The sequence below is a fragment of the Rhamphochromis longiceps genome, linkage group LG8, assembly GCF_057381845.1.
Source record: "Rhamphochromis longiceps isolate RC_006_pf linkage group LG8, R_longiceps_female_GT1.1, whole genome shotgun sequence".
In the NCBI taxonomy this organism is placed as follows: domain Eukaryota; kingdom Metazoa; phylum Chordata; class Actinopteri; order Cichliformes; family Cichlidae; genus Rhamphochromis; species Rhamphochromis longiceps.
This window is the reverse complement of record NC_140564.1, coordinates 9,348,732-9,364,240: the sequence shown is the minus strand read 5'-3', so window position 1 is coordinate 9,364,240 and position 15,509 is coordinate 9,348,732. Positions and strand designations below refer to the sequence as shown.

At 40.0% G+C, this 15,509-nt stretch overlaps 1 protein-coding gene across 1 annotated transcript; it reads right to left on the bottom strand.

Moving 5' to 3' along the window:
• Positions 1-384: 384 nt before the first annotated feature.
• LOC146663063 (myosin-4-like) lies at positions 385-15,198 on the bottom strand. Its single transcript, XM_085417352.1, has 37 exons — positions 14,995-15,198; positions 14,678-14,821; positions 13,200-13,356; positions 13,080-13,107; positions 12,883-12,997; positions 12,706-12,798; positions 12,563-12,626; positions 12,385-12,483; positions 12,186-12,289; positions 11,967-12,105; positions 11,655-11,773; positions 10,110-10,259; positions 9,861-10,031; positions 9,485-9,791; positions 9,312-9,394; positions 9,140-9,227; positions 8,927-9,044; positions 8,732-8,855; positions 7,680-7,816; positions 7,339-7,594; positions 7,014-7,256; positions 6,588-6,764; positions 6,362-6,507; positions 6,187-6,277; positions 5,688-6,077; positions 5,007-5,133; positions 4,809-4,927; positions 4,071-4,267; positions 3,785-3,968; positions 3,515-3,680; positions 3,127-3,251; positions 2,726-3,034; positions 2,451-2,654; positions 1,180-1,305; positions 906-1,076; positions 615-815; positions 385-534 (listed from the first exon to the last, which is right to left on the bottom strand). Exons 1-37 carry the CDS (start codon positions 15,196-15,198, stop codon positions 385-387), a joined length of 5,826 nt encoding a protein of 1,941 aa, XP_085273478.1.
• Positions 15,199-15,509: the final 311 nt, after the last annotated feature.

Genomic DNA, 15,509 nt, shown 5'->3' with positions numbered 1-15,509 from the left:
TGAATGCAGAGAAAAAACTAACAACATTAAACAACGTTATGCTTTAAATCACTTTATTCTGCTACAGTTTCACAGCAAAACAACAAATGTTTGTTCATTTCCATTTATGCTAATAAGTTCTGCCTTCGCTGGATGTTTTACTCGGATTCTGCAGCCTGAGACAAGAAGAAAAGGAAATAAAATAAAATATGTAAAAATATAAAATAATCCACTCTTATTATTCTTTTTTAATTTCCTGCTGCAGTCTCCGTAGCCACTGATGCCCATTCCCAGCGTTTCCATCCATGTTAGGCCACACATAGGCAACAAGTATGCTTTTTTAACTGGTGGTTAAACACAGCTTGATAATGTAAATGTGAATGACTGCAGGAGAAAACAAAATATTCAGGTTTCTAACTTTACCTTTCCAAACTCTCTGCTTTTAGCTCTCATCTTGTTAACCTGGGATTCAGCGATGTCTGCACGCTCCTGCGCCTCCTCCAGCTCATGTTGCACCTTCCTCAGCTTAGCAAGATGAACGTTGGCCTGCTCCTCCTGTAGGAAAAGTCTGAAATTTAGCTACCGAATAATAATGATGAGAATATCAAATTTCTCACTTCACGGGAAGATCTTACCGCTTCTTCATTTTGTCGTTTGTAGGCCTTGACTTTGAGCTGCAGCTTGTCTACGAGGTCCTGTAGTCTCAAAACAGTCTTCTTGTCCTCCTCAGTCTGGTAAGTGAGCTCCTTGACTCTCCTCTCGTATTTCCGGACTCCTTTTATGGCATCAGCGGCTCTTTTCTGTTCAAGTTCCACTTCCCCCTCCAGCTCACGCACCTAAAGTCAGCACTCAACAAATTTAGCATCAACTGTGGTCATCGTTCTAAGTGATGCTTCTCAGGTACTGTTTATGAAAGGCTATGATACCCGTGCTTCCAGTTTCTGAAGCTGCTTCTTGCCCCCCTTCAGAGCCAGGTTCTCTGCTTCGTCCAGGCGGTGTTGCAGATCCTTCACAGATACCTCCAGGTTCTTCTTCATCCTCTCCAGGTGACTGCTTGTGTCCTGTTCTTTCTTCAGTTCCTCCGCCATCATTGCTGCCTACATTTGCACAGGAGGTTAGGTTGATGTTCAAAGTCTACCTTGTCATTGAAAAATGGAAAATGAATGATTGCTGAATAAAATTAAGGATAAAGACATTTACATCGGTGATGGCCTTTTTGGCTTTTTCCTCTGCATTACGAGCCTCTTGGATGGCATCCTCCACCTCCCCCTGCAGCTGGCTGACATCTGCATCCAGCTTTCTCTTAGAGTTGAGCAGACTGGTGTTCTGCAGCCAAATGACAACAAACCAGCTGTCAATAAAAGCGAACTTGTGCTAACAATTCATGCGTGAACTCTCACAAGTCCAACAACATATTTAATTTTATATCAGCAGCCCCATTACCCACCTGCAGATATTTTGTATTTATTGTATTTTGGTTTGACTGTGTCTGTTGTATGTTTCACATTTTCTGTTTTACTTTGATAGACGTGTGTGCTTTGTTAGCGTGTCTAGTTTTCCCTCCCTTGTCTCCTCATGCTTGATTTGTCCTAGCTGTGTTTTCCTCCTGTCTCCTGTTCCCTGATTACTCCACTGTGTATTTTAGTCCTTTGTCATTCACTCCTTGCTGTCGCGTCGCTAACGTACACACTCTTACCGTCTCATAGTCTCTAGCCTCTTAGTTCTCTGTTTCCAGTTATTATGTTCGGTTCTCTGTACTTTAGCATCTGAGTTTTCCCGGCACCTTTGTGTTTAACCATCTGTTTCTGAGTCCTGCCTGCCACACAGCACGCACCTTGACATCATTGTTCCCTCTAAGCTGCGCGTGTGCGCAATTGCGCACTGCTGGCACGCTCTCTGGCTGCATTTTTAGGTAAACAGCAGCAAAAAACTTTGTTTGCAAAACTCAGTAACGTTTTTAAAGAAGTAACTATATAATTAATTGCCCAACATTGGTCATTATATACTGTATTTTGCAGACAGAGAGTTACAGACTCTCTCCCAGACCACAGACTCAGACTCATGATACAAGTCAGAAAAAGAAAAGAAAGTTGTGTTTTCAAAATTGGAGTTCAAGTTATTTTTACTTCCAATAGTGTTAACATACTGCACAGGTCATGAACAGGATTTTTTTTTAATTTTCATTGTAAGTGGGCTAAAGCAGTTAATTAAAAGTAGTCTAACATAAATGCTGTAATTTGATTATTTTAATAAACCATGTAACTTGGATGCATTCGATGCTGGCGTGACCACAGTGCACACGTCTGCTGTCGCTCACAGTGGTCCAAGGGATCGCTAAGAGAGTTTGTGTGTTCGCTCAGACACATGAAAAATTAGAGGGAACATTGCTTGACACTATTATTTGCTGATATGGAGAAATATTTCTTATAACTTGGATATATACGAAGAGCTTTTTCACTATTACGAGTTACCTGAGAGTGTAACAGCCCGACTCGCTCACAGGCATCAGCTACTTCCCCTTCAGCCAATTTCCGGCTTCTTTCTGACTGTTCCAGAGCAGCCTGCAGCTCCTCCACTTCTGCCTGTAGCAGGCTGCTCTTGCGCTCCACCATGGCCACCTGCTCCTTCAGGTCCTCCTGGGTCCGCAGAGCCTCATCCAGGTGAATGGTTTGTTCCTACAGAGAGAAATTTACCCATGATTAGACATTCATAACCGATGTACTTAAAGTGGCGTTTCATATTCTACTTTGAGGTGGCTTTGTATGTTCCTCAGCTGCTTCTGGGCTTCAGCAGCCTGTCGATTGGCATGGCTAAGCTGTATCTCCATCTCATTGAGGTCAGTCTCCATCTTTTTCCTAATTCGAATGGTATCATTCTTGCTCCGCATCTCAGCATCTAGAGCTGACTGCATTGTCTCCAAAACACGCTGGTGGTTGCGTTTCATCTGCTCAATCTCCTCATCCTTCTCTGCCAGCCGGCGATCGATGTCCCCTTTGACCTGAGTGAGCTCCAACTGAATGCGCAAAATTTTTGATTCCTCATGCTCCAGAGAAGCCTAGAGTAAAAAGACTGAACGGTTACACAGAAGGGAAAAAAGAATAATAAGGTTTGTGTGAATTATGTTTAAAAAAAATCAGATTAGGTCACCTCAGCTTCCTCCAAAGCAGTCTGAATCTCTGTCTTCTCAGTTTCACTTTGCCTCTTAGTCTTCTCCAGCTCATGAATGGCTTTGCCATTCTCTCCGAGCTGTTCAGTCAGATCAGAAATTTCTTCTATAAATGTAAAACAACATGTAACGCTCAGTTACTGATCACATGAAAAATAATCAGTTATTTTCTAAAAAGGGAGCTATCATGGTAAATCTACTATCTTCTGATTGGCTGCCTCCTGCAAACATGATGTTTAAACAGCAGGCGATCACAGCTACTGTGAGCAATCGATGGATGGTTGGATGGACAGATACACAGATGGATGCATGGATGATTGCATAGTTAAATAAATGTGATGAACCATCTATAAGAAATCATCCACATACGTTGCAGGTTTTTGTTCTCTCGTTTGAGGACTTCGAGCTGCTCCAACGCTTCCTCATAAGAATTCTTTGTTTTGAAGAGTTCAGTGCTGAGGGAGCGAGACTCTCTCTGTACACCATCCAGTTCAGCCTGAGTTTCCTCATATTTCTGCTTCCACTCAGAAAGAATCTATAGAAAACACAAAAAGTAGTTTGTCTAAGGCAGAATCTGTAAAGGCCTTTATGAAATGCTTTGACTCTTAGCAGCAGTGGGTTACAAGATGCTTCAGTTACCTTATCAAAGCTCCTCTGCTTTTTATCCAGACCAGCTGCTTGAGTGTTTGCTCTTTCCACGTCAGCCATGAGGTCCTCCACTTCTCCCTGCAGCCTTTGCTTTGTCTTCTCCAAAGAGAAACACTTGGCATTCACAGCCTCAATTGCCTCCTCAGCCTCCTGCAAACGCTGTGCAAGCTTTTTCCTGAGAAAGTTGGGAATCCATAATAATGGCAATTTTCTTACTCTATAATTTTTTTTTTTTAAATCTACATATGTACGGTATGTGTTTGAGAAAAAGTCTCACTTTGCCTCTTCCAATTCATCATTGCGCTGGATGGCATCAGTCTCATACTTGGTTCTCCACTGAGCCAGTTCACTGTTGGCCTTGGACATTGCTCTCTGGAGCTCAGCCGTGGCCTCTTGTTCCTCCTCATACTGCTCCCTCAGCAAATCACAGTCATGGCGGGCAGATTGAAGAGCATGGGACAGGGCATTCTTTGCCTGACATGGAGGCAGATTTGGATTTTTATTTACAAAACTACACATAAAGGGTCAAATAATCCTGTCACTGTAAGCATTGGCAAGTTCAATGTTTTTTTTTTTTAAATATAAAGTACATTTATTAGCATGTTAGTTGGAAACATTTGTGCAACAAACTAAAGCTTTTAAAGTTAGTTTTATAATATAAGGACTAGAAGCCGAACGATTGCATTGCTCCTTTTCCTGTTTTTAGCTTTAGCCTAGTTACATTTAGCTTTTTAACTTTGGACACAGACAGACTGGTTTCTGATCTTGTGCTAATTATCCACTAGTAAACAAACCTATTCTACAAAACGTCTGACTTTTCCTTTAAAACCAGTGTAGCAACCAGTTCTCCACAACTGTTAAAAAAAATCGAACTGAGTCAACTTAGGGGACCAAGATGATGAATGCACTTTTAACCTTCTGAATTAAGTTAAGTTAAGCTAATCTAAGCTATGCTAAGATATAGCATAACTTAGCACTAACTTAACAGGTACTGTTTGGCACGGTGGAAACAAACCTTTATTTCTTCCTCAACCTGTCTCTTCAGTTCCTCGACTTGCTGGGTAAAGGCAAGCTTGGACCTCAACATCTGAGAGAGTATTGCTTCTTTCTCCTCAAGCAGACGAGAGAGCTCACCTGTTTGAGAGGGTTCAGAAAATAAGGCATAAAAAACAAGAGCACTTTCACTCCAAAAACCTTTTAATCAGCAGCTTACCATTTTCATTCTGAAGTCTTGCCTTTTGAGCATTTACTTCAGTGATCAGATGTGTGTTCTCATCATGTTTTGTTTTGTATTCACTCAGTTGGTCTTCCAGAGAGCGGCACAGCTTTTCATAATTAATCTGATAATATGGATAACAGTTTTATTTGTATTTCTAACATACTGATTATATGCAAGACACAATCCACTAATTGCTGATTACATTATTTTGAATGCACTATTCCCACTTTACTTTCAGAGGCCAAACTTTTTACCAAAATTGGTATCTTTGTATATATAATGATACGGCAAAACATGATATCAATTTGGGAACTTTAAACAGTGAGGGAACAGTTGGTTAGGAGTCAAGCTGTGGGCAAAAATGAGCAGAGGTAAAGAGCAATTAAATGTCAAATGACTGTTACGTCCAGATGATCAAGTCAGATTGTCTCTGTAGTGTAAGTGTAAAGGTCCTTCTAATTTGAATGCACACAACTCTGCCCTCTGAGGTCCAAGTTATACACTAATTAGATGATAATCCTAACTGTGTTAGGGTTATGGCCACTTAGATCTCAGAAGGTTAAATGATCTGCTGAGATTAGTTGCAGAAAACACATGGAACCTGCATCATGTAGGTAATGGTGATTTTGTATTATTATATTTGACATTCAGTATGAATGTCTTAACTTAGCTTACCTTTGCTTTGACCATGATCTCCATGTTGCTAGACAGATCATCAGTCTCCATCTTGTACTCACTCTTCTCCTTTTCTAGCTTCTGCTTGACTCTCTGCAGATTGTCAATCTGCTCTCCCAGCTCAGCCACACTGTCAGCGTGCTTCTTTCTTAAAGCTGCAGCGATGGCCTCGTGGTGTAGGGTCGATTCTTCGAGGTCTCGTCTTAATTTATGAAACTCAGCCTCTCGCTTCTTGTTCAGTTCTACTTGAGCGGCCGTGGCTCCTCCAGCCTCCTCCAGCCTCTCACTGATCTCCTCAAGCTCTCTGGAAAGATCAGACCTTTGCTTTTCCACCTTGGCCCTAGCAACACGCTCAACTTCAAGCTCTTCCACTAGCTCTTCATTGCATGCCTTGTTAAAGCAACAAAAAAAACCCATTAACATTCACTGACTTCAAGATTTCAAGATATTTGAAAAAAGAAAAGAAAAAAAGAATTCAATAGATTTCTGCTGTTGGTACCTGAAGCTCCTTGATCCTCTTCTGACATTGTACAGCTGCACTTTGCTCATCCTCAATTTTTGATACAAACTGGCTTAATTCGAAGTCTTTCCTGTTGCACAAAATCATATCTATTTCTATAAGCAAACATTAGAAGCTTAAAATTATACCTAAACAAAGATGTGCCCATCCATACTTTTTGAGATGCTCCTTCAGCTGTTGATTGCCATTTTCCAAATCCATTATGGATTCCTGAGCAAGTTTCAGATCTCCTTCAAGCTTTCTTTTAGCCCTCTCCACATCCATTCGAACTTTCTTTTCTTGTTCTAGAGAGCCCTCAAGCTAATACATGGGGATATACACATTATACATGATGTGTGATTTGAATTTTTTAAAAACAACTACTGGCTATATAGACTTACGTCATCAACTTGTTGCTCCAGCTTGATCTTAGCTTTGGTTAGAGAGTTGACTTTGTCTTCTTCTGCTTGCAGATCATCTAGTGTCTGCTGGTGGACCTCTTGGAGGGCCAGCTTCTCCTTGGATAACTTAGCAATAGTGTCATCAAGACACGACATTTCTTCTGTCAGATTCTTCACCTGAATGTGTAAAACACGTATCTTAACCTTCTGAGGTCGAAGTTGTCATCAGTGATGACCCTAACCGTAACTGCAACTCTAATCAATCAGATTGCATAATATATATATCTATATTTTTTTTTATTGTTCTTCTAATTGTGGCAATCGGAAAACAAACGAAACTGACAAACACATGATAAACTATTTATGTTTTTTCAAAATGAGTCAATTTTGCCTTCTTTTAGGGTTAGGTGACCACCAAAAACACACCTTGTTTTCAGTGGCATGCTTTTCTTTCTCCACTTTAGCCAAGGTGAGCTCCAAATCATCAATATCCTTCTTCAGCTCAGAGCATTCATCTTCTAGCTTCCTCTTCTTGGCAGTCAGTTCAGCGTTCAGCTCCTCCTCATCCTCCAGTCTCTCACTCAGTTCTTTGGTTTTAGCCTCGAGCAAGATCTTGTTCTTTATCAGTCCCTCGCATCGCTCCACAGCATCTGCCAAGCTCTCACTTTCCTATTTAACAAAAATCACATTTAGCATTTATGCAGACTGCACTCTACTTGTGTATTGCAAAATTCATAGTTTCTCTCCTCACAGCTTGAATCTGCAGACACAAGTCGTTCTTTTCCTGAAGTAGAGAAACCATTTTGGCTTCCAGCTCCTTCTTCTTAGCCTCAGCTTTGGCTAAATCCTCCTTACACTTGGCAAATTCAACTTTCATCATGGCCATCTCCTTCTCCGTCTCAGCACTCCTCAAGAGTGGCTTGATCTTAAAGTAGAGCTTCATCCATGGCCAGTGTTTCACATTCATGAAGGAGCGAATATTGTACTGAACGATATAAATAGACTCTCTGGAAAGAGGTGGAACAAAAAGTTCTACTGTATTTAGTGTGCTGAACATTGACCTTGAGTTTACTCTGGACTCATTTTAATTACCTTCTCTCCATCATTTTCTGAAACTCCTTCCTTCTGAGAAAGCCACGGCACAAAGCCTGAGTAATTGTGATAAGAGAGGCAAGTTTTTCATCCCTCATCTCTTCCAGCAGACCCAAAAGTCCTGCTTTGAAGAACACCTACAAAAGAAAAGGAACATTTGTCTGTATATCTCTTAAAAACTACAACACTATGTTCAGACCCACTGTTCTCAATGATACTAAAAATGATTGGTTACAACAAACAACATAACAGTTCTTCACTAGTACTTGGATTACTGTTGCTGACTACAGTTGAAGACGATGATGTTGGAGTTTGTTTGACTGTGGGGAAAAGTTTGGTACTATCAAAACAATGATCTGCTTAGTGGTATACGAACATGAGATGGGAGTAGCTGGGCTAGCTAGGTACCAACAATTGAACTAAGTGGACAATCCCCCTACTCTTATGTTCAATGTGGGATAAATACTGTCCGCCTTCCAACAGTAAGTTTCAGTTTCACCGTATGTTAGGGTGACCAACCGTCCTCTTTTCCCCGGACAGGTCCACTTTCCACGTTCTGTCCGGGGGGATTTTCGAGATTGATGAAAATGTCCGGGTTTTTCTATGGGCCCACAGAGGACCCATATGTGTGACGTCATCCCCGAGCTGCTGCTTTGTGAATAGCTGTTCTGCCTTACAGATGGGACACAGCATGCCTGATGATGTTTAAAAGATGCCAAAGCACAAGTGCAGCTTTTCAGACGAACTGCAAAAGAAATTTCCCTCGCACCGTCCTGTAATTTTTCTTATACAGATGAGGCCTTATTTCTGTACCATTATTTAATTCCAGAGGTTTTTAAGTAATTTTTTTGCACTTGTTGACTTGTAAAAGCCTATATGACATTTTTTATTTCACCATTTATTAACTGCACAGAGAAGGCATTGTTTAAATATGTTAAAAGTTCTTCATGACTGGGCCAAGTGTCCTCTTTTTTGGAAATCAAAATATGGTAACCCTACCATATGTCATTTCGAATATGGCGAAGCCTTCACTTACACTCAAAATGAATTACCTTGGTATGTCCGAACTTATACTGTGTGTGATCTACATCGATAGAGCCCAAGAGCTTCTCGGAAGCTTTCTTGTTGTCAATGAATTGTCCTTCAGGAATCACACTGGCATTCAGTACTTTGTACCTAAACAAAGAAATCTCTTATTACACACAATTTTTAAAGTATTCTCAGAAAAACAGACTTTTGTTGATTACCTTTGCTTGAAATCCCCATACAGGATCCGACTGGGAAAGCCCTTCCTGCAGATCCTGATTCCTTCTAACACACCATTACATCTCAGCTGATGGATGACCAGATGGTGTTCCATAATCCCTACAAGTCAGGTAGAGCCACACTTTCTTTAGGCTGTATTCAGGCTGCCATACATACAGTACAAGTAAAATAGTCTGAAATGTCACGAGGAATACCTGGAGTTTTAGTTTCATTTGGGATCAGGCACCTAACAAAGTGAGGATGGGTGCTCCTCAGGTTTGTCATTAGCTTTCCCAGATTCTCCTGTTAGAAATGATCAGTGATGATTTATTTTTTCAATCAGAATATTTTTTCAGACTATTGTTGATCAGATTTTCAGAAAGTTACCCTAAAGAGGGCTGACACAGTCTGGAACGATGCGCCCTTCTTCTTTGCTGCTTTCTTAACACCACCACTTCCACCTGTGTTTTCTTCAAAATAATCATTGTTTTATTTATTTAGAATATTAAAAACAGGCCATTTTAATAGAGAATAAAATATTAGGTATTTCATACTCCTACCCTCAGAAGAAGCATAGTTAGAATAGAGGAAAGCCAGTAGTTTCAGGCTGGCTTTCTGGTAGAGTTGGACGACAGTCTCATTCAGCGGGTCCTTGTTTTTGTCTAACCAGCCTGTGATGCTGTAATCCACAGTCCCGGCATAGTGCACCAAAGAGAAATGAGCTTCAGCCTTGCCTTTGACAGACTTGGGCTTCTGAAAGTTGCTTGATTTTCCTAGATGCTGGTCATACAACTTGTTTTTAAAGGTCGTGTCTGAAGCCTTAGGGAACATACACTCCTCTTCAAGGATGGAAAAGATGCCCATTGGCTGTTGAAGATAGTGAGTCAGAAAATCCTGCTGGGATCACAGGGTCATATTGCATCTGACTAAACAAACCTTCTCAATGAGCTCGATACAGGCAGCCAGGTCCATCCCAAAGTCAATGAACTCCCACTCGATGCCTTCCTTTTTATACTCCTCTTGCTCCAGCACAAACATGTGATGGTTGAAAAACTGTTGCAGTTTCTCGTTGGTGAAATTGATGCACAACTGTTCCAGACTGTTATACTGCAAAACATGGAATTTACTGTAGAGCTTATTTATTTTTCTACAAATAATCAGATGGACCGTAGAAAGAAAACTTACATCAAAGATTTCAAATCCAGCAATGTCCAGGACTCCAATAAAGAACTGCCGAGGTTGCTTCGTGTCAAGCATCTGATTAATGCGGAGGACCATCCAGAGAAACATCTTCTCATACACTGATTTGGCCAAAGCGCCAATAGAATTGTAGACCTGTACATAATGACATTTTGTAGATTTCAACAGCAACTTTAATATCATCATGTTGTAAGGTTGTTGTGTGCAACACACTTCAAGACAATATCTATACACAGAGCAAGATTACTGTTAATTTGATAAAACTATGTTTGCTAGATGTTTAACTTATTTCACATGCCATTTTTAGTCCAGACGACACGTGCCTGCCGTCCTCTTTGATTAACACAAACTCCAACCCTGAGCTCTCCAAATACATACAGTTGTCATTTCAGAATGATCTACCAGGTCATAACAATCAGGGAACCAGAAAAAAGTAATTCTAGCACACATCAAAAACAATTAACCCACATTTTTCCAAGATGTTATTTTCCCCCCAAAGTACAGGATTAGATGTCAGAGTTCTCAGGACTGTAAGGTTAGAGTTTCTTGCTATATTCTTTTTTTTGGCCTTTTTTCAGCTTTATTTGATAGACACAGTGAAGAAATGACAGGAAAGCGGGGGCAGAGAGAACGGGAAAGACATGTGGCTAAGGGCCAAGGGGTGGACTCGAACCCAGGCCAGGCACTCTCAGTCATATGGCATGTGGTTGCCCACTCAATGTACTGAGCTAAGCTATATTCTAGCATCAACACAACTGATGGATTCAAAGACATTAAGCGTTTGACAAGGCTTTCCTGTCATTTAACAATAAAAATGATCAATACACAATATGAACCTCACAACGCTGATTAAGTTAGTGCCAATAGTTTTTCAAAAACCTGTACCAAGGCAAACACTGAAGATAAAGCAGATAAGAGGATGAGACTGAACATATAACACCTGTTCTTAAACAGCTCCATTAGCTTCAAGTTCACCTCCGTGTCAATTTCAAGATCCTGCTTCTTAACGTCAAACCGCTTCATAACCACGCTCCCCCATATTTATTTGATCTTCTCCATATGCCCTCAGTCCCTCGTACACTCCGCTCTTCTTCAGCTTCCCTTTTGTTTGTTCCACCTGCTCGTCTGACTTCCATACGACTCAGAGCCTTTAGCTGTTCAGCCACCAGATCTCCGGACTACAAACTCTCTCTCCACTTTTATAATTGCACCTTAAAACCCTTCTATTCACAATTGCACACACTTCATCATGATTCCGTCTTAGTCTATTTTTACCTTGTTGAGTTTTTATACTTGTTTTTTTTTTTTATACTAATGTAAGGTGACCTTGAAGGTCTTTAAAGGTGCCTATAAATAAAATGTATTATTATTATTATTATTATTATTATTATTATTATTATTATTATTATTATTATTATTATTATTATTATTATTATTATTATTATTATTATTATTATAGGATGAATTTCCACTTGTGCACCTGATATGAACTTTTCTATGTGTCCGTTAACACTAAAATTTGCAAGTTACCTGCTGAACAGTCTGCCCTTTGGTCACATACTCATTGCCAACCTTTACTCTTGGATAACACAAAGCTTTCAGCAGGTCTGCAGAGTTCAGACCCATCAGGTAAGCTGCTTTGTCAGCCACTTGTCAAAGAAAAAGAGAAGAGAAGAAAAAATAAAGGCAGAGTGTGATAAAAGAGGCTGAGATTCTAAGGTTTGAAAAGATTAAAATCTATATTTGCACATACCAAAAACAAACGATAATGAGCACAAGAGATATATATTTATATCAAGATAAATAAAATCATTAAGGTGGAACATTATGAATAACAATTACCCTCCGTGCCGTCTGGCTCTGCCTGCTCCTCTCTCTGCTTCTGCTTGAACTTCATATTCCCATAATGCATCACGGCACCTATCAGCTTATAGATGCCAATCTTCTCCTCTCCAGTGAAGCCCAGGATGTCGATAGCACTCTGAATGCACATGAAAGTAGAGCTGATCTAAGAGCAAAGTTAGCAGTGATGGAAAAGCAGGAAATGTTCATCTGACTTACATCAGTGGCCATCAATTCTTCACTGTCATCAATACTCGCCACGCTGATCTCCCCCTGGCTGACAAATGGGTAGTCATAGGGGTTGGTGGTAATGAGGAGAGTTTCTGGAAAGAACATAACAAGCCCTCAATTTGGTGCCTTGCACCATACACACATTGTGTATATGACTTTGTTGCAATGCTGTCGTTTCTTGTGTCACCTATGAGCTCAGGCCTCTTGTTGGACATTATCTGGTAGAAAATATGGTAACTCCTCTCTGCGGCCAGTTGAAACGTTACTCTGGATTTTTCCAGTAAATCTACCAAAAACACACAAAATTGGCTTAAATAAAGAATACAACAAATTCTGACAAGATTGTATTACTTATTAATACCCACAAGTCTCAATATCAGCAGAAGCCAGCTTTCCTGTGGTTCCAAAGTGGATCCTGATAAATTTGCCCTGAAAAATGAAAGAAACGTTATCTATGGAGAGCAAAAGAAGACTTGGAATTAAAATAAATAAAAAAGTCTTCACTTACAAAGCGTGAAGAGTTATCATTTCTGACAGTCTTGGCATTTCCAAAGGCTTCCAACAAAGGGTTAGCAGAGATGATTTGATCCTCCAGATTCCCCTTAAGTAAGACAATGAACAATGTAAAATATTAAAAATACAGACAAGGCAGCTGATGAATAGTCCATATATATTTAAATATTACCTGTAATTTTCCAGTGGCAGCAGCATCTTTTTTCCTGTCCCCGGAGCCTGCGATTGTCGCAAAGTACTGGATGACACGCTTGGTGTTGACAGTCTTTCCTGCACCGGATTCTCCACTACAGTACATAAAGTACAATCAGAAATCTTTAATCAAGTAACAAATACAGGCTGTTGTACAATCTTTTAAATGCAGCTTACGTGATGAGGATGGACTGGTTTTCTCTATCTAAAAACAAACAAACAAACAAAAAAGCAAACAGTCATGTTAGAGAGGTGCACTGGATTACATAAAAATGGTAATATAACTTTTAAGCTTACCAGTAAGCATCGACTGATATGCATTGTCGGAAATGGAGAAGATGTGTGGTGGAGCCTCCTGGCGCTTCTTACCCCTGTAGGCTACCACCACTTCCTGGTTGTACACTGGGAGCCACTTGTAAGGGTTCACAGTGACACAGAACAAGCCAGAGTAGGTCTACAACCAAAAGCAACATCTGTGGTCAATATAAGCTTATTAGCTTTATCTGACAGAATAACTATTGCTTTTTAATTAGTCAGCCTGGTGAATTTAGTCTCAAAGGACACCATATATTTATGTTGTTGACCAGGCAGCTTAGGACACAGGTGACACTGATTCTCACGACACAGGCTGTGATGGATTATAAGGACAGGCGAGTAAGTGGTAACTATGAAGTCTTAACTCCAAAGTCAGAAGCAGTATATAAACAACATTTTAATTTAATTGGATTTTCTCTTTTTGTGTTGTTCTGTTTATGGTTCAAATGTATTGTTTTCTTTTTTCTGGTAAATAACACTGGATAGTGGGTTTTAGAATATGAGATGCTTTAATTCACACAGTGATCTGTCATCATTCATTAGATGACTTTAGGTCACGAGCAGTTGTCCAAGCATTTCACTACATATCGTACTGTGTATGACTGTGTACGTGACAAATAAAATTTGAATTTGAATTTGAATTTGATTTGACTTAAGTAATGTAATTTTTATATTTAAACATATATTTTACCTGGATGTTGGACTGGCTGCTATTTTGTAAAATTCCATCACTTAAAACTATGAGTATTGGACAAAATTAGGCCAAAACTGGGCCATATTATTTAAACGCTGAGGCTAACTATATTTATACAGGTGTTTTCACCTGTATTTTTGTCATGATCCTGGGCCTAACTTTGTGTTTTTGAGCTTTTTGAAGTTCATTTCTTTGTTTTCCAGGTGTTCATAGTTTTGTTTACTGTTCTTTATTTATTCTTGAGCATTCTGGGAACTTGTAGTTCTTGTTATATGTTACTCTTAATTTAGAGTCTAATTTGTTCCCTCATTGTTTATTGTTGTTGTCCTGTTGTGTGTTCCTGCATGGTGCAAGTCTGGACTCTGAGATCAGCCCGAATGAAGTTTGCTTTTTGCTTGAGTCTGTCTGCCAGTGAACTTGCATTTGGCCTGCAAATCATGAAAATTTCAGTGAATTTGTAAGACTTTGTTATTAGTTTGAAGAACATTTTAACATTAATTTATGTTTAGTTTCATTTATAACACTTCCTGAAAAAGAGAATAGGCTCACTTGTCCAGGAAGATACTCGAGGATCGATTTGGATATACACTTCTCTAGACTTTTTCTATAACCTCAAAGCATTAAAAAAAAAAAAAAAAGACAAAAAGAAAAGAAAAAGTAGCTACTGTCAGACCAAATAAACCCTCAGCTGACTGCACCTCTGCTGTTGGTCTGCATGCTTCAGTTGAGCAGCAGCTTGTCAGGCATTATCTGGTGCAGTACTCACATAGATCATCCAAGCTGCGTAACGCTCTTTGAGGTTAAACAGCACAGCCGCCTCATTAAGGTGTGTCATCATGGCCATGTCCTCAATCTTATCAAACTTGGGTGGGTTCATAGGGAAGATTTCATCTTCCTTCACTGTTACAACCTGTGACGGTAAGAAAGACATCTTCATTAAGAAATATATGAAGTTAGAGCCTGCTCTCTATATTGCTTCTACAATGTAAAGTACATTAAAAAGCTCATCAGTGGACAATCTAAATAAAATGTGCCAACGATGCCTATAAATCTCCAGTATAGAGATACATGGAGCAGATGTACCTGTCCTGACTGAGTTTTAACAGTCGCCTTGCCACCCTCTTTGCTTTGAAATGTGCCTTTAACAAAGAGCTCCTTTGGATCCACCACAAACACTGCAGTTTTGGCATCAAAGGGCCTGTTCTGAGCTTCAATCCTCTCTCGTTCGGGTCTCCTCAGATATGGAGCAGCCTCCCCAAAAACAGCCATGTCAGCGTCTGAACTCATCTCTGCAGTGTACACCCCAGGGGACTAAAACATCCAGGGTTAATGTTAGAATTCATCTATTAATGAATTTGATCATCATCCTGATCAAATCTTACCCCAGAAAGTCAGCGTATGGCTCCTTCTAGAGACACCTGAATCAAAGCTCCTGCTGGTTAAGTCAGTAGCCGTCACAGCCAGAAGACAATGAAGCAGAAAAATGTACGAAGCGTTGGCGCTTACTGCTTTTATAAGATGCATTAGCATAGACAGCAAACAACTATATTTAGGTCAAATCCCCCATTGAACGTGGGTGGAGGAAAGTGATTAGCTTG

Coding starts and splice junctions, on each gene's coding strand:
- LOC146663063 (XM_085417352.1), bottom strand. CDS start 15,198: ATGAGTTCAGACGCTGACATGGCTGTTTTTGGGGAGGCTGCTCCATAT. Junction 12,484..12,562: donor TTCTGCTGATATTGAGACTT/GTGGGTATTAAT, acceptor TGTTTTTGGTAG/ATTTACTGGAAAAATCCAGA. Junction 3,969..4,070: donor GATGAATTGGAAGAGGCAAA/GTGAGACTTTTT, acceptor CAACTTTCTCAG/GAAAAAGCTTGCACAGCGTT.